Genomic DNA, 19108 nt, shown 5'->3' with positions numbered 1-19108 from the left:
CAAGACTTAAGCTGCAAACAGAAATGTAAAAGAAATGGAAAATTGTATTTGAGTTTAATTCTTCCAGCACGCATCCAAGACTGGTGTATCTGCACGAGCAAAGAGATCGCAGGTCAATAGCACATAAGCTTTTGGCAAAGCACTGTAAATATTGCCTACAGAAACTTCTAAGCTTGAATTAGTTTTGCCTTCCCTCAGTTGCTGGAAACATGGCAGTCATTGCTAAATACTGCTACCACTGCTACAAATCTTTCTTTAAGGTTATCCATTTTGCCCCAGGAAGCTTTTGTGGCTGACATTTTTCTTTCTATCAAACAACGTAAGATAAATAATTACTCTGCTTTGCCTCACTCTGCTTCTTCCTCACTTCTGTTTAGTTTATGAAAAGAGTTGCAGGCTACCAATCCACAGTCAAAGACACCTAGGCTTATCCTCATTACAAATTTACTGTAGCAAACACATTTTCCTGAAATCAGAAGCAATAATTTCTGCTAGAAGCAGAGGATACTTAGCACTGAGACACATGTAGTTGAAACTGAAGTGCAATTGTAGTGGGGTATGAGTTCTTGTGTTTCTTGATATCACATTTTAGGATCTTAAAGCTGAGCAGCTTACTCACTGTAAATGGATGCTGATCCTTGCTACCACCTCCAGTGATGAATACTAATCTTCATGATATATATTTCTAAACTACTTTAGCCGATACAATTGCTTTTTACATTACATAGGGTAATGTGGGGTGACTAACTAGCAGAAAACAATCATTCACTGAATAATTTAAAAGATGCATACAATGACTTGCCTCAATTAAGTGTCAAATATTTTTTACTATCCTCAATTTGGGCAGTCTTACATATAAGTAGCATTCCAATAGGTAATCCTCCTTGTGCTGGAGACTACAGAATAGAAATTGCTATAAACTAAAGGGTCGACTCTGAAACCATACATTTTCTTTAACTGACTTGAGCCACAACATGTTTATATACAAAGCCAGGCACGATAAGTGGCTACAGATATCATGCAAAATGAAATAAATAAATAGGAATAAAATTTCTGGTATTTTATTTGTAATGAAATCAGGGGCTGTGGTTCTGGTAATGGGCTAAGCAGTTCATTTGAATGCCATTTACTGTTCTGGGCAGTGTTAACCTGAATTGGAAGAATATTTTAGTTTTATCATTTCCCTGAAAGATTTCTGGAGATGAGTCTGGACTCAAGCCAACACTTGGCACAGCTCAGCATTGTTCTTGAAAGGCTGCAGGTGTGAAGACATACCCTGAAGGGAGGTATATTGGCTGCACAAGGGCACCCTAACATTCCCCATGCAGATTAATGCATCTCAGAGTAAGAAACCAATAGACCAGACAGGGTTTGTAATGGATAGAAAACCCTTCACCACTCTTCAGATTAAAACAATTTCTGTGTTAGTTTTATCCTATTACACCACAATTAAATATTTTTGTCTTTATTTATCATACATATCACTGCAAAGAGTAGAAATAACACTGTAATTTCATGTTAAAAAAGTTACTAAAATTGAGATGATTGAATCAAATTATACCTTTGTTTGTACTATGTATATATATACAGACTTGAATACATATAGACACATACATATGTAAAAAGCTAATATGTCTACATCTCCTAAGTTACAGGGAAACACTACCAACAGTGCTGAAGTGTGAGTAGCAAAATTTTATACTGCCCAAGAGAAAACCTTTTCAGAATGATTGCTGGCATTGCATACAGTGTGTAAACTGAAATAAAATAAAATAAAATCATAATAAAAGTACTAGTAAAAATACTTCAAACAACATGGACCATATGCAATAACTGTACCTTTACTGTGCTTTCCTAAGGATTGGTTAAGCACAAGGGCTGTGATTGTATTACAAAGCTAAATTCATTACAACTTAAGCATGCTACTGTTGAAAGACATTTTTATGCTGATATGTCAACAGCTCAATACACTCGGGTTTGTATCTTTCAGTCTTTATGTTTGGGTTAAATAATAGCAAATCCTCTCATTGCCTCTTTCCTATTGAGACTCAGTTACCTACAGTTGTGAATGCCCATGCAAATGGTTGTGCTGTTGCATGACATAGGTGCATATATTCACAATGTCTTGATGAAAGTGTATTGCTCCAACGTCTTCCCAGGGCACTGCCACAGCAATGCTAGCAGGATGCTAACTGCACACAGAGCACATGGGTACTTTCTGCAGTGCATTGTTAGGACAGGAGGGCTTCTGTTTCCAAGCAGATCCAGACAGTTTATGCTTCCATTGCAATCCTCATTGGACAATATTCAAAGACATGGTATAAAGCCTTATAAATGCTGCTTTCAGTGAAAACGAATCTATATGAAAAATCAAAATGATTTTAAAAATGTGAAAATTCTGTTACCTTTTGTACTCATAAGAAAAAGGAGTAAATCCTCAGAAGAATCCTTCATCATGGGATGAGTAGGTTCAACTGACGGAGGGGTGGTGGATCCTTTTTGACAGCTTGCTCAATGCAAACCTTTTGCCTTGTCCCGTTATTATTCAGTAAGCCAGTTATGCCCATCATACATGCTTATTTCAATATCATTGAATCCATCTGTGGAGATGAAATTACCCATCTCAGACACAAAAGTAGAGTCCAGTCCATTACCCCTCATACACCAATGTGGTGCCTTAAAGTGGGGAGTTTAAGGAATAAAAGCATCCATATTGTCCTATGCTACATTGATCACAATGTCACCTGAAACACAACGAACTGTTAGGATTTTGGAAAATGTTTTGAAGAGATGAGACTTGACCCCCCCCCCAAAAAAAAAAAAAAAAATTAAATTACAAATAAGCGACAGTATTTTCTGTTTCTCTAGCAAAAGTAAGCTATAGGAGTCAGGAATTAAAAACAAATGACAATTCAAGTCCTTTTGTGAAAAAGGGAATATGAGTAATAAGTAATAAGTAATAAGTATCAGACACCTTAGTTAAATAAGTCAGGTACTTTTCTCCTTTGAAATATGGTTCAATAATTTTAAATAAGCAGTAAGTACTACAACAGCATAGGTAAATCTTGCTGGAACCTGTAAAGCTGGTCTTTTCTGCTTCTGCTCTGGTAGTTACAAGTATTTGCTATTCAGTCTGTTATGGATATCTGGAAAATAGTTTGAGTGCAGAAAGCGCCTCAGGGATAAAAAGTTTGAAAAGAAAAATGTAGCTGTATATCATTGGCATTCATGAGAAAATTCACATTAGATGCCTTCAAATCAGGTGCTCAGGAGACAATATAGAGATCAGGAGCTATGGTGTGCCAAGAATGCAAGCCTAGCTGGGACAGACTCAGCTTATTTCCTGGCAGACGAAGAATACAAAAGTATGTAAGGCCAAATTCAAAAGAAAATATAGATGTGTGGAAGCTGGTGGGAGGGAAAGCTGAGGCTGCAGAATAAAAAGGCTATGCATGCACTCCCTGGATTATAGCCTCTTATCTCCACATTTTTATCCTTTTCCTCCTACATGCGCTCCACAGATCTCGTTCTATAGGTAGTTACACCAATATACGGGCTCCGGATTGAAGATCCTCTGCCAGCATCACTGTGGAATTTTGCCCCCAAATCCCTGTTGTTAGCCACTGCTTCTTTCACCAGGTCAAAAAGTTACTCCTTCTGCAAACATAGCTACATTTTGCCATGGGTAAAAATGTCAATTTGCTTGAATTTAGCTAAGAGCAAAATCTCATCATTCCCACTGCCTGACAACTTTTACCTTGGAAAGATGTCAGTTTGCCACCTGAACTGACTCCTTTTTGCTTTTACAATGATAACAGACAGTTGTGGCAGAAATGTGAAATGTTGCATATTTTCATGAAAGCTCAGATGACACTAGAATTGCATTTTATTCTTTGTCAAAGACTTGATCTTGTAAATGTTTTGTTACTCAAAAAAATAAGCAGTAGAAGAAAGTATAGGTCTCAAAACCTGAAACCAAGACAATACAATACTTTAAACCTCTGTTCAAACTATGAACTAATGAACAAAATATTAGTATTTATGTTACTGCATTAAATATATGCCAGACCACTTTCATTAATAAATGAATCTATATCTTATCACTTCCAGATCTAATTTTCAGGAGAAAAAAAGAAGAAAAAAAAAAAAAAAAAAAAAAAAAAGCAGTATAATTGTATAATTGCAAGCTTAGGAATTAGGAGAATTAGGACATATGCTAAAATAGCTTTCCCTTTATGTGTTAAGTGCAATGCAAAATGCAGTGCAAGATAAGTGCAGTAAAAAAAAAAAAAAAAAAAAAAAAAGTTATTTATCTCGTGTTTATATCTCCTGCCCAAATACCATGTTTAGATTGAAATTATCAATATTCCAGATATCCCAAAATAAATGTTGTGATGAAAGAAATGATTTTGTACCTTTTCTCTCCAGTAACGTTACCTGGAGCATTTGCAATGGGAAGCAGGTGATGCACGGCTTGGCCAGGCAGTGCCATAGTTGGCCAGTGGGTTTCCCGCAAACTCATAGCAGCCACTTTATTTCCACTGCAGAATTTCTGTCTGTTCATCTCAGGTTTGCACCTGTATGTCCCACACATCACATTTGGAAGTCTCAGCATTATATAGGTTTCCTTCCCTGACACATGAAAAGAAAAAGTGGCAGCTAAAAAACATCTGTGGATTGAGTCCTTTCCTAGTGACTTGTTTTCTCTCATGAAAAAAAATAAAAATAAAAAAAAATAATGATGCTGACTACTTCTGTAACAAATATATTTGTATAAATTACACCCTGTTGACAAATGGATGTGCAATCAGTATTTTTAGGGGAAAATGTAATGTTTCCCCCATGATCATATTTACCATACTTTGTTTTCCATCTATCTATCTAGACTGATGGTTCAAACTGTGACATAACAATTATAATAAGTGATAGTGTTACATCCAGAAAACAAAGAGTATGATGGCACGATTTATCTTGTTACATTTCTTGATTTAATGCCAGTTTGGGGTTTCTAGTCTGAACCAGATTTTTCTTATGTCATAAATATTTCATTTTTTTCATTTATTCTTGATTTAGTTTGACAGTAAATAATCCCATGGAAGCTGCTGTTGGAAAGACGTAAAAATTATTAAGTGCCTGCTTGCCAGTTAGGTCCTTGTGTTTGTCAGTGAAATAAGTAAAACAGTTGGGTTACTTACAGGAAATGTATATATATATACATACATATATATATATGTGTGTATATCTGCAGTAATGCCCCAGATTTGCAGCCTCAAAAGGAGCTACAGTTCTGGAGATTAATCAATAGCCTACAGAAATATGAATAGTTTTGGAAATATATTCTGGATACTGTCAGCAGGAGGTATTTGCTTCTTGGTTTCAAAAGACTTACATATAATTGAAAGAGGAGACGACAAAACAGATTTATTTTTTTGGAAGGAATTGTCCTTGTAGGAAAGGGTGAGTATCTTGGAAGAGGAGGCATGTGATCAGTTAATTGGGTTGTATTGGTGATTTTCTGTGACTCAAAATATCCCCCCCTGGAAAGCACATGAGTAATATTGGAGTGTTTAAATTCTATTTCTTTTGAGCCATAATTAGTGCCTTTGGCAACAGTTGCACCTTTAAAAGGGATTTCAGCAGGTGTGTGCAAAATAACTTGCATGGTAAATACTTAATGACCAGAAACAGAACGTGTTTGCGAAAACCTGAGGAAAGGAAGTTGGGTGGGAGCAGAGTGGGAAGCACTGGGAAATGCTCACTGCCCATATCCAGGAAAACAACAAAAGAAAAACATGCAGCACAGGAGATGAATGCAAATAGAAATGCCAAGGAAACACAGCTCATGGGAATGTGCAAAATTCATTGCAATAACTTCAGCAAAACAAGGGTAAAGCATTGACAAATACTGCTTCTTATCTGCTGATGCTGAGAGCCCATTCACATCCAACAAGGTGCTCTGTCAGTAAATGGGCACTTTGAGCCTCCTCTCCCAGAGGTGCTGCTGGACACACAGGTCACGGTCATTTGAGGAACCTTCCTGCAGACAACAGATCCCTCCTGTGAACCTAGCATTAGAAAAAGGATAAAACTGGGAAACAGGAAGGCAGGGACATAAGGAAAAGTCAAAGTCACAAAATTAATATAAGACATGGGAGGAATTAACATGAAACCTTAGTAAATAAGAAAAACTCTCCCTTAACTGACAAACAAAACCAGATAACAATTGCCATGTCTGCAGTATTGATCTGGAAGGGTACATTCTGTTTAGGAAGGACAAGTAAAAAAAGATAAGATTTTTTTTTGGTCTTAAATATCTGTGATGTGTACACCAGCTTTGAGACAAATATTGACAAACAGAAGAAAGTGTGTGAAATAAATATGATCCAATTCAATAAGGAAAAGTACAAGGTTTCACACTTAGGTAGAAATAATCGATGCACACGTTCAGTATAGGCAGAAGGTTTAAAGAAGGAGTTAGAGTGGAGCCTGAACTGAATGCAAGTTTTTTTTTTTTGTTTTTTTTTTTTTTTTTTTTAAAGAGCAATCTTCATTTGGGGATGTGAAAACAGAAAATGGCTGTTTGGCACTGGTTCCTCAGGTGAGCGACTGTGCCCAGCTCTGGGCAGTGTGCTTAAAGAAAAGTGCCTGCTATGCTGAAATAATCCAGAAGAGACAAGGTAAAATAATGATTTAGGATAAACAAAGTAGGAATACTCTAATATAAGATAAAATAATACTTTCCAAACATGCAAAAGCTATAGAGAGAAATCCATATCTATTGAGAATAGACAAATAAAAAAAAATAGGAATAGTTTTTAAACTGACAACATTATCAGTTTCCCAAGGAAGTTACGGACAGTCTTGTATCATTGTAAATCTCTGAAGGATGATAAATATTTGCTAAGTACATTTTAGGTGCATTTAATATTGCTTGGAGCAGGATTGCCTGATTGCTAAAACTATCTTTCTCGTTCACATCAGTACTAAATTCTAGGATAACCCTGTATGATTTTTTTCACACTGGTATGAAAAATGAGACAAATGAGAAGAGGCTATGGATCCCTAAACATGGCTCATAAATGCAATTTCTCAGGGGAAATTTTTTAGCACTTAAAGGGTTTAGAATGATTTTATGATTTTGTAAACCCATTTTATTAAGTAATTTCTCTTTTCAGCTCTTTTATGAACTGATTCCCAACAGTAAATTACAAGTTTACCCTTTGGGAGTTAAGGCCAAACACATATTTTTTTTTCCTGGTTTAATACATCATATGTTGACTGAAATGTCAAAGGAAATTAAAGCAAATTATTATGTAAATCCTTGTGGGTTCATGTTTTATATCTGAAGAATAAACCTGACGACAAAAAAAAAAAAAAAAAAAAAAAAAAGTGTTTTTGTTGTTGTTGTTTGGTTTTGTGTAGTACATCTAAAATATTATATTACTTTTTCCTCCAATATGAGAGCTCCCATTCTGCACCAGTAACTGCTTATGTTACATTACATTCACCAAAGGATCCTCTCCTGGATTAGAAGGCAGACTACTGTAAGGCAAGAAACTTCATAAAGTGTGACTACCATTTAGCAGGCAAGAAGAGTACTTGCGAATACCCTGTCTCCTAACCCAGCCGTGTTTGGTGAATGCACCAAGCACAGATTTTGCTTTCTCACTTGGAGAAACTTGGTCCTGTGCTCATGTTCTCTGTGCCATAAGGAGAGGATGGATGGGCCTCAGACATTACATATGCTTTTCATGGAGCTCATTTCCAGCTTTGTATCTTTTTTGGAATTAGTTTTGTGTTGGGATGATCCTGATTTATTGTGTTATACATGTCTGAATCTTCAGTGGTGCAGAAGAACAGGATTTTACACAGGGAAATTGGGGCATTTGTTCTGAATCTCTACTTCAATTACCCAATATCTCTTCCTGTTTTTACAGAATATCAAGGTAGTCACAGGAAGACACACTTTACTTTCTGCTGATTGGATGGGAGGAATTTTTGACCTTGGAAAGTGGAGATGGTGTTGCTATGGAAACTAATAATTCTGCTGCCATTCATGAGCTGCAGCACAGGTAAAATGTTCCACTATTAGTGTTTGTGATTGATAAATCTGTATCAGTATCATAATTCTTCTAGAAAGGAAGCAATTACCAAAACTAACAGTACTTATTTGCATGAACAAGCGACTAAGGAGCTTTTCATTAGAACATCTTTTAATTTAAAAAACCACCAGTTGCTGTCTTTGAACCAGGAAAGCATGTTTCAAGATCATAAGAAACTGTACTTCAGCAAATAGCTTTAAAAAATATTCTAAGCTGTAGCATTGAGAAAAAAATACAATTTTCACTTTGCTAACAGCAAGCACATGCATGCGCATGCATTTCTTAGCCATAGTGTAAGAAACTCCCAAGCCAGCAAGTTTAAAAACCAGAATACCTTAGTGAGTATTGTGTGGATGGTTTAGTGCTCACACTTAAAGGAATATCATACCCTCAGAATGCCTCTGTACTGGTAAAGTATCTTTAAATCACATTTAAATTAAAGACAATTGTAAATATTCATTGATGAAATCCAGAACCTGTAAGAATCCTAAGGACTTTCAAAGCAGAAATGCCAAAAGTGAAAGGAAATCTTGCTTCATGCCCAAAGCAAACGGAAATATTTCTTCTGCCCTTGTCTCCAGTTGGCATGGTGATGGACCCTTACACAACCCCTGCTGTCACTGCTCCAAGCCCTGGGCATCCCCTCTGTTGTCAGATGGCATTCAGGGGAGAAAGTGTGGTTGGGCTTTCTCCCATTCTCCTCCTTGAATATCCCTTGTGCTTAATTAGTCCATCAACTGGTAGCTGAAATATTGTGAGGTAAAATGTTCTTTTCTGCCTGCCTGGGCTTTGTTCACCATAAGGGTTTGGTGTTCTGAGTTCATTTGTTTTTTGAACCTTTCTTTTAATTCAAAAGGTATAACTTGATAATCCTGCTTCATAAAATCATATAAATGGAATTAACTCATGTGACTCAATACAGACTCATCTGAGACCAGAGACCAATGGTAACTGAACTCTTTGAGGTTATAATGAATTTGGGGATGTACTGACCTTTCACACAGTCTGTGATAGAAACCATGACAACTGTCTTTTGTCTGTAATTAATGTATTGAACTCTAAATATCTGGTATGTTACTTGTGTACTTATGAAGAAATTGTATTAAAGCAACCTCAAATGATACTTAAATTAATTATGTACAGTGTGAGTCAGCAGCTGTTTGAAATGAAGAAACTACAGAAGCAGATTGCAGACTGCAGTAGTATTTTAAAATACAATTCAAATTAAAACTGATAGCATTTTGTTTAATAGATTCCAGGTGAAAATGTAAATCTCGGGAGCTGACATTCTGTGAAATCAATACTAAGTGGCTGTTTCAGTAACAAACAGCCGACATGTTAAGGACTTCATATTAAAATACTTGTATATATTTCAAATAAGCAGTCACTTGGTTATGCCTAAATGTGCTGAACTAAACATAACATCAAGTTTAGGAACCCAGTCTTCCCTTTAATTATCTTCAACTATAATCATGTTGGGTGCCCGCTGCACCGCCATAGTGTTTATCAGCCCTGCTTGCATACTTCTCATACGTCATTTCTTTATTCACCTAAGTAAAGGACTTTTATAGGATGCCTTTATGAGTTCTTAATTGCTTTTAGCAGTTTGTGTGCGATCCTGATGGCGATCCTGAAATTTGAGTCACTGGAGGACCAGTACAGTTTAGTGATGAACAAGATATTCTTACACCCGTGTTTTATATTTCCATATATAACCTTTTCCTTCACTTCTTTTCACTAAGCTTTCATTTAAAAAAAATTTCTGTCATCTTCATCTTTTTTGTCAGAGGATCATCTTTTAATGAGACAAGTGTCCTGGGCCAACTGAGTTAAAATATACTAGGAGCTCACTTTTATATTAATTTTTTCATTTTTTTAAGACTTAATAGATAAAATTTAAATGTTCCATATTCCTAAGCACCAAGGGTAGACCACAACAGTACCTTTGTCCTGATCCTGCCATCAATTAAGGTGCCCACTGACTTCACCTAGATAAGTTAATTTATACCTCAATATAAATTATCTTCCCTGATTTCAGTGGAGGTATGCTGATTTTTACTATACACCGTTCTGAAATATGCTTGATGGTAATAGTCAAACTTGCACTTACGGGTAAAACTTCTTTGATTTACTATATGGACGACTTGCATCAATATGGTGGTTGATAGAACTGAGTGGGAAAATTAAAAACTATGCTGTGGAGAACAATCTTGTGAGCTGAGACCTGAAAAATAACTCAGGTTGTTGGTCAGCCATTTCTTCCTTGTCTCTATCTCAGTTATACCAGCCATGTAGAATAAAAATGATATTGACCTATAAATTAATTTTAAATCTAAGGATTAAATTTGCTGCATAGCAGAGCTAGATATTATTGCCCCCCAAAATGGCAGTTCAATTACTCAAAAATCAAATTACTCTCTATATTCCAAATCTATGGAAAGCTCATGTATAGAGCATTACTCCCTACAACTCTTATTTTCCAGCAGTCGTGGTTTTTTTTGTTGTTGTTTTTGTTTTGTTTTGTTTTATGTGACTTAAAAGGGTCTTTGGGGGTTTTCTTGCAAGTGCCTTAAGGGATGAAATAAAACAAAGTAATGTATGCATGCACAGTGACACAGTGAGGGAACAGATTAGACTTTTTTTCATAACCCATTGCTATTTAAATGAGATAATCTGATCTAAGCAGAGCACCAGAGGCGAGAAGGCTGATGAAGATAAACACAGAGATCATTACTTTAAATTCTGTGTATTTGTTATAAGGATGCATGACAGCCTCCTCCTTACAATATAGTTGAAATTTAAACATTGCTTGATATTAACATGCTAAGAAAGAACACTCACTTTCTGGATTAAAGATTTAGACGAAATATTGAGAAGCTGATATCAACAGAAAAATGGCCTGAGCACTCAGGAAAGAAAATAAAGAAAATAAATGTTTCTTCACAAAAAAAAGGTGTCTCAAGCTTTCTTCCCATGGCTGCCCTTAGCTCACATTCTGTCCTCTGGAGCTACTGTGCAAGGCTTGTTGCCAGCAGTATCACTGCAAGAGAGAAAGCCATTTTAAGCATAGCCCAGATGCACATTAGGCTGTTATTTAGAAATGGGAGCTATGCCTGGATCTGCTGCAGGTTGCCCATGCAACTGTGTGTGACTCATCTGTCTGTCTCTCTGGTTCTTCCATTCCCTCCTTTGTCTACAGGGCTATGTTCAATGTTGCAATGCAAATAATAATTTGATCATATATATGTTACAAAAGCCTTTCACCCATCCCTTTCCATTACCCAAGTTAGGAACATAGGATCTTATATAAGTATGGATTGGAGATCTTCAGGGAGAAGAGAAACAAATGCTATTTGATTTTCCCGGTGGCTGATCTAAATATATGATGCTGGGGGAACAAATAAGTCTGTTGGTAACTCCCTTCACAGCATCATAGCTACAGTCCCACTCTGGCATCGATTTCATTGCTTCAATCTCAGCTTCCCTGTTTCCTTTTGTCACTTCTTCTAGGCTTCTTCCCTAGGAAGAGGAGGAGAGCTATCTCTTAAACATTTCTGCAATTTCGCTCTTCTTCCTGGAATGCTTATCCAAATTTTGTGTCTTTCCCATTCCCAAAGGCTGTTGTGATTTCCCTCTTCTCTGATTCTTGGTGACTTCTGTGCTTCAAAAGTATATAATCTTCAATACAGATATGGCCTTTGCAACTGTCCTTTGCTCTACTAGTGATCTCAGAAGGAAGCAATTGGAATTTCCAGTGTTAAAGCTAATGAAAAAGGAAAGTGTCAGTAAAAACTGTCAGGCACTTAAAATTAGCTATAGACAAGATAAGTATTAAAAGGCAAACCAGTTAGTCTGAACTTTCATTTTGGAAATGAGGCAGTAATTATATTTTTACAATCTTTTGGCTTATTGGATGAAATTCAATTGAAGATGCAACTGCAACCTCCCGGGCTGTATTTTGGCCCATCATTTTGAAACTGCTAAATTAGAGAGAGAAATTTCCTGATGTAAAGTGTCCTGATACTCCTTTGGGTCACAGCATGATGAATATTGAATACATCACATCCCACGCTCTGCCTGCAGTCTCTTGCAGATTTATTGTTAGCATAACAGCACCTTTAGGAATGAAACAGCAGACCATATATTTTAAGACAAGTGACATCTTTGCTATTTCTAACAGCAAACTGTGGAGATGAACTAGTCCAGCCTGGAAATGTTAAGGCACTTCTAAACAACCAGAGGCATTCAGAGACCCACTGATGAGTCAGAGAAAGAAAATAATTAGGTTTCCCTTGCACAACATGGAAGTTCTCATGACTTTGGGAAACAGTGACCCTGAAAGTTCTATTTCTGTAAATGAATCCCAAGCCTCAAGCAAGAAAGGATGACTGGTAATGTAGTGAGGTCCTGGCAAAGGTTAATGTGGGCTTTGGCAGATGGGAGAGAAGGTGTCTCAGGTGTGACCTTCATTCTCATCTTCCTGTGGTACTTCATTTGCCTTTCCCCTTACATGCAGCAGATCAGTTGTCTGGGTCTGAGGTGGGCCAGTGAAATCCCAGCTAACAGCCAGTACTCTGAGAACTGCCATACGTGCACAGATACAAAACCAGAGCCTTTAATTAATACTGAATTAACAGGAAAAATATTAGTATCCAAAAAAGGATGTGAAAATGTGCAAGATAAAGGAAAAACTTGACATATGGTAAAGGGAAAATAAGTTACTTTTCTAATCCATCACCCAGTTTTGCAGACACAACATTTAGAAAATATTAGTATCCAAATGTTGCCTTAAGCTGGAAACCAGGTGAGTTGTAGACAGCAAGCTGCTCTGTTCCTGCTCATTTCTAGAAGGGCTTACACAGAGCTGGTCTTTAATTTTAGGAAGGAAAATGAAGAATTATTTTCTTTTCCCATCTCTTATCAGAACCACAAACTGCTGCTAACTCAAGGGTAAAAAGGAGACAAAGTAAACCAGTATGTGAGAAATGTGAATCTCTGACTTCAGCACAAGACTATGTAAAGGATGGATCCTCTTGTGACTGGTGCTCAGGAAGCCTGTAGGCAACTTCTGGCTCTGCCACTTGCTGGCTGCAAAGCAGGAGGATGTTACAATGCAACATGGAATTTAAGATAGCTATTTCCTTCATTGCTCAATTCCAAGAGGGATATATTCACAACAGTTTGTGGTTTCAACTGCTATGGTAATGAAGCACATGTAGAATGGAACGACAATGCAGCAGTGATGATAACATCAGTAAAGAGGTGACAAGTGACATTAGCAGCAGTGAGAAGGACTCAGCGTTAGTATTGGTATCTCCACAGATTTCAATGGCAGTCTTATCATTTGTTTTGAGAAAGGAAGAATTAGGGCAAGGCTGAGCATTTTTGAAAGCCTCACCTATCATATTTAAGGATTGTAAGGGTTTTTGCAGCTTTGCAGTAAAAAACAGAAGCCCACCTCCCAGGCAGTCTTTATTCAGTCAGACGTATATCACTGCGATGTTTCCCAAGTATGCCATATCACGTCAAACTGACCTGCTGGATATGTCAATCATATAACGTTATATAATGTTGGCTAGATTCAAGTTATAGAAGCATCTTCCTTATTATACTTCCTTTCCAAGAAAAAAAATGTCTTTTTTGAATTCCCTCAAGTGCATGGACATATGGTGAAAAAGAGGATAGAGCTCAGATGCTTCTTTGAGGGTCAATACACTTTCAAATTTCAGGTTGCATTGATTTAGCTGTCAGAAAGATGTTATTTACAGTTCCTGAAGTTAAGTGGAGCATGCTAGAATTCATGGAAGTCATTACTGGAACTTTATATTTTCTGTGTGGCTCCAGAGTAGAAGTCTTTTCTACAGTCTGAAAGGCCTAACCCATTTTTATAGTAGTTTACATAATTACTGCTTCTTAATCTCTTTGATTAGTTACTTCACATGAAAGGAAATAAGTTCTTTTTCTATATTGTGAATTTTACATGGTTTCTTTCTGTTTCATATCAAGTCATTTAATCTCTTTGTATGAAATGCTCATTAACTTCGTAAAATAACATCCTGGTGCTCTCTCTCTCTCTCTTTATATATATATATAGAGATAAACTTGTGTGTGTTTGTGTGTGTGTATGCAACAGCTTCAAAGAAAATTCAATTGCACTTTATTATCAGTGCCAAGAAGTTGAAATTAACAGGTGATTAAACATGGAAAATATTTTGAGCATTTCCTTTTGCCGGGAGTAGAAAATTTAAGTAGAAAATAAAAATAAAAGCACAGCCTTAAGATGGCATAATAATGTATCACTGACACAGTTGACTTAAATTAGACACATCATTGTTTTCAAGGCCAATTTAACTGAATATAATTCCTACATTTAATGTATATAATAATCTCACCATTAAGCTGACATTAAAGACATTGTTTTGCAGAGGTCACTATGAGATGAGGATACTTCATTAATGAATGTGAAAGTAAAACCCCAAAGCTGGATTTTGAGATCCCCTGTGACAGAGCTGAGGCTGTGTCATCTTGGTCGGGTGTATTGTTACACTAATCAAATAATGGATTCTCCTGAAGTTTAACAATCAATTCCTTTCTCTTTCTAACATCACAACCCATGCCTCAAGAAAAGCACTAGCATGTGAAAGGTTAGGTTTTAGTGTGGCAAGAGTGGCAGACGTCCTACATGAAATGAAGAGAAACCCAGCTGTAAACTGTAAATTTCCACTAGCAGAAAAGGGATGCAAATGGATAAACAGTACAAATGATAGGGATTTAACCTGTTTCTGGAAAACAAGCCTTGGAAATGCGCAAAATGGTTAAATCTGCTTTACTTAGAAATGGAAACCCAGATCTAATTTCCATATGGCTTAATATTCCCACCCAGCAGATCTGCACACACTTACATTGGGTGAAGACCTTGCTCACTAACTTTTAAGAGCTGTAACCATATCTGCTACTTCCACGTAATCACAGGCTGATCATCCCTTCCATTGTTTGCAGAAGCTTGAAAATAAAATGTCTCTAGTTATTGATTTGCTACTTCTTTTTCATTTAGCAACTATTGATTGCTGTTTATGTGTGTGTGTTTCTTGTTGAGCAGAAATTAACACTGAAAACTTCTTGGAATTCACTGCATTCATACCTACTTGGCATTCCTGGGGGAAATTTGCTATCACAATCATTGTACCTGGGCTTTTTTTAAAAAAAGTATATATATATATATATACATATATATATTTATATATATATAAATCTCCAATCCTCCAATCTCCTAGCAGCAAAGAATTTATAAATTCAGAATCTTTTTTTTTTTTTTTTTTTTTTTTTAACAGTTTTTAATTTATTGTTATTGTTGGCATTTGTCTGGGACAGGAAAAGGCTTTGTCACAGAGCTGAGTTCGCAGATTTATTTCAGATAATACCACTTTTTTCAGCTTGGGGTTCTAATGCCTACTTTATAAACAGAAAACTCATAGGGATGTGGGGCATTTCTTTTTTCTTATGACTATGTGGAAGAGAAACTCTTTGGATTATCACTAAAATTGCTTGCTGTGTGTGCATGGGAAGCCAACTCTGAGACATACGCTGATCTGTAATTTGAGAAAAATATGGATGGATTAGTCTACTGGGGCCATGTGTAGGGACTGGATGAATGAAAATTTCTGAGGTAGAGATGAGACATTTTTTGAACCATATTATATCCAGATCCCATGGTTTTCCTATTTTGGTGCTATCAGCTCCAACAGCAATCGAAATCACAAGCTAAGTACACATTTTCCATGAGACTAGATTATAGTTCTGAACTTTCAAATAATGAAAATAGATTCTTATTATTTACCTTGTGTTCGTTTTTCATCCTTCAGAATTCCCCTTTTCTATATTCTGTCATCAAATATTAGGGTTAGACTTCAAACAAACAAACAAAACAAAAAATCAAAGTGAAAAGCAACTTTTAATTCACATGGAATTACATGACTTCAGAAACTGCAGAGAAAAACACACCTAATATTTCCAGATTTGTGTTAATAATTGTACTAGTTGACAATATACTTATCACAGTTACCATTCAAACAGAAATAAAGCTGTCTTCTTCTGCAGTAGGTAAGAGGGGAGTAAGAGAGTGATTTCTGAATATGGAGGTAGACTTCAGACCAACAGGAGACCAGCAGCCCACATTTCTCTGGGTCTTTCTGCTTCCTTAGATCTGTGTAAGGTCTGTCTGGAGGTGACAATCCTTGTCCTCATAGGGCAGCTTAAAGCCGAAACTGTCTAACGTCCTATGAGCTTTGCATCAGGAGGTAAATCTATAGAAGTTAATCTTAACCTCTACACTTTTATGAGTTTGATTTTTAGATCCTTTTAGGATTTTAGCAGTAGGATTTTTTTTTCCTTCTCCTGTGTAGCATAATACTATGGTATTGTGTTCTTTGTTCAATATTAATATATGTTTTATTGTTCTACTCTAATTACATTCTCATTATTAAAGGGGCAATATATTTTTCTCTGACAGATCCTGCATCTTGTTGTTACTGGATCTTGGTTATTCTCCGCCATTGTTATTAATAATTTGTAGCAATTGAATTGGTATTAGAATATTACTCTGCTAAATCACTTTTGCTGCTAATTAAGGCACTATCTGTGATATTGTTTGGCTCTAAACACCATGCTCCTGCTATAATTACCTGAAAGTCATTTGTTTCTACTTATGTAAGTCAGGTCTTTTAATCAAGCCTCCTGTGAGCTTTGCCATGGTGTAAGCTGCCGTCAGTAGGAATGAAACGTTCTCATGGACAAAGATATTTTTGTAATGACAAATGCACCTTTCACTGTACTCCTGGAAGGCCTTAGAAATGGAATAATTGTACTTGATGGCTCCAAACTGGGCACAAAAGAAGAAGGAGGGTTTTGAGGGAAAAGTGAAAGATTGCTGAAGCAATCCAGCTATTCAATATATGAGCAAAGAAAGTCACCATAGCTTTAAAATGTCTTCTCTTCACAATATACTTGTATGTAAGATCAGATCTATCGTACTGTGTTCTCGGGATAATATTTTCTCTGAATAGGCAACATCACTTCATTATTTCCCTGTGGACTTCATTCACTTTTGCTCCCAAGCAGAAGACACAAAATGGCTGCCCTTAGGCCATTAGTGGGAGCTCACATTAATGGCTAGGGGACTTACTGATGTATGTCTAAAGCAAGCATAACTCCCTTTTAGTGACAGCACATCTGGCATAATCTGTATATTTTAAACATTTTAAACAGATCCTTGAAAGTCAAAACCACTGTTTGTTAGTGTGTAGTTCATCCTGAAGTCATTTGCCTGAGTATAAAATGATAGCAGATAGTCAATGTGCCAGGGCTGTTCCTCACCGCCCCCCCACACACACACTTTACATGTGAAGACCAGTGCCATAGTTAGGTAGAATTTGATTTCTGCATCTTCATTAGTTCATTTCTATTTCCGACATGAGCAGACAGAACCAAGAAGGCTGCAGTACTGGCGTTTTTTCAAGCAGTGACAGGCTGGACTGAAGTCACATCTCACCTGCTGGCAGTGTCACCCTGAGCACCCTTGTCTTGCTGCCAGCACCTGCTCAAAGGAGCGTTCAAAGGCAAAGGATGGCTCGTGCTGTTAGCAGCTTCACCTTTCTTTTATTCAGCCCATATGGGGACTTTTGTGAGAGATGTTCTGTCCCCTTTCCCCTCCCAGCTCTAGCAGCCACCTCGTGTCTTGCAGAGGAAGGCTGAAGCAGGCAGGGGCACGTCATTACAAAGCTTTGGTTCATGGTAGGTTGTTTTCACACATCAATCTCTTGCCTATGGGTATATTGTTTATAACTTGATTTCCTTAAAAACTGATGCAAAGCTCATTATCATTTGAGATAAAAAAGAAAACAGGAGCATGTTGTAAAATCAGAGAACAAACCTTGTCCTTTGGCTTCCTCTTTGCTGAATTGCTGTGTGCTCTTGGACAGATTTTTGTTTATATTGCTTCACTGCCTCAGCCAGGCTGCCATTCCTCCCAAACTGTAGCTTTGTCTCCATCTAATAGACCATGGACCAAACTCACCCTGGAAAATGGCTTTGCATTTTAGAGTAAAATCTATCCAAACTTTGACTCACGTGCTTAAATGGCCTTCCCCCCAACACAGGAATGGTTAACGGAACACAATTGCTTCATCCTCTAAGCGTCTCATTTCATACACTTACACCAAATAGATTTTGATGATTGATTACTGCTCTTATAGCTTATATATATAAAACAAAATTATACTGGAACAGACAATGTGAAAAAACCTGCAGGGGTTAATCTCTGCTAACATCTTGTTGAGCACTAATCAGATTCATAGTTCACTCATATTAGTCTAAAGCTACTGAAATCACTGACAGTATAGTGCACCAAATCAGAATATAACATTATAACTTCAACTGCTGTTTCTAATTAGATTTATTATGCTTTACACTGAATGTAGTAGAAATAAAAGAGTTTTCTCAACATCTTTCTTGTAAACATTTGTGGTATTCCAAAAGAGAAATTGTTTGCTCCAGGCCAGAGAAAATGTAGTTGTCTATGCAATAGATATTGAATTCATATTTGTCTGACAAGTGACCTTATCAGCTATGACTTGTCATCTTCTAATTAGTGTACATTTATTTTTTTCACTAAATTAACCCCCAGCCTCTCCTAAAGATAAACGGATGTTATACAAAATTGTGTGCAGTGTTGCAATTAAAATGGTGGTGTACATGTACTTCACAAATTTGCCTTAAAGAAAGGTACATCTCTGTAATATATCAATCTGCCTATGAAGCTGATAGGCAGTCTAAGACTAACCGCAGAATGCTGAAATTTTACTGTGAGAGCCAAGGACTAGGAACAACTCCATATTATTAAAAATATTCCAAAGTATAGAAAGCAAACAACAAACTGGGTTTTCTTATTAATCCTGGATGTTTGCTTTTAAAATAAATCAAAAATAAATACTCCTCATAAAATGTGAATC

At 36.7% G+C, this 19108-nt stretch overlaps 1 protein-coding gene across 4 annotated transcripts in view; it reads left to right on the top strand.

Moving 5' to 3' along the window:
- LOC311442087 (contactin-6-like) overlaps positions 1–19108 on the top strand; it is a 143324-nt gene that overhangs the window by 20152 nt on the left and 104064 nt on the right. For all 4 annotated transcript variants that reach the window (XM_084530864.1, XM_084530857.1, XM_084530858.1 and 1 more), the window contains exon 2: positions 7938–8072. Coding sequence is in view for 3 of the 4 variants with exons in the window: in XM_084530857.1 (XP_084386983.1) it covers positions 8018–8072 (55 nt within the window). In the remaining variant the exon portion in view is untranslated. The remainder of the gene's footprint in view (positions 1–7937; positions 8073–19108) is intronic.

This window comes from Aythya ferina, assembly GCF_964211825.1.
Source record: "Aythya ferina genome assembly, chromosome: 10".
In the NCBI taxonomy this organism is placed as follows: Eukaryota; Metazoa; Chordata; class Aves; order Anseriformes; family Anatidae; genus Aythya; species Aythya ferina.
This window is presented reverse-complemented; position numbering and strand designations above follow the sequence as displayed.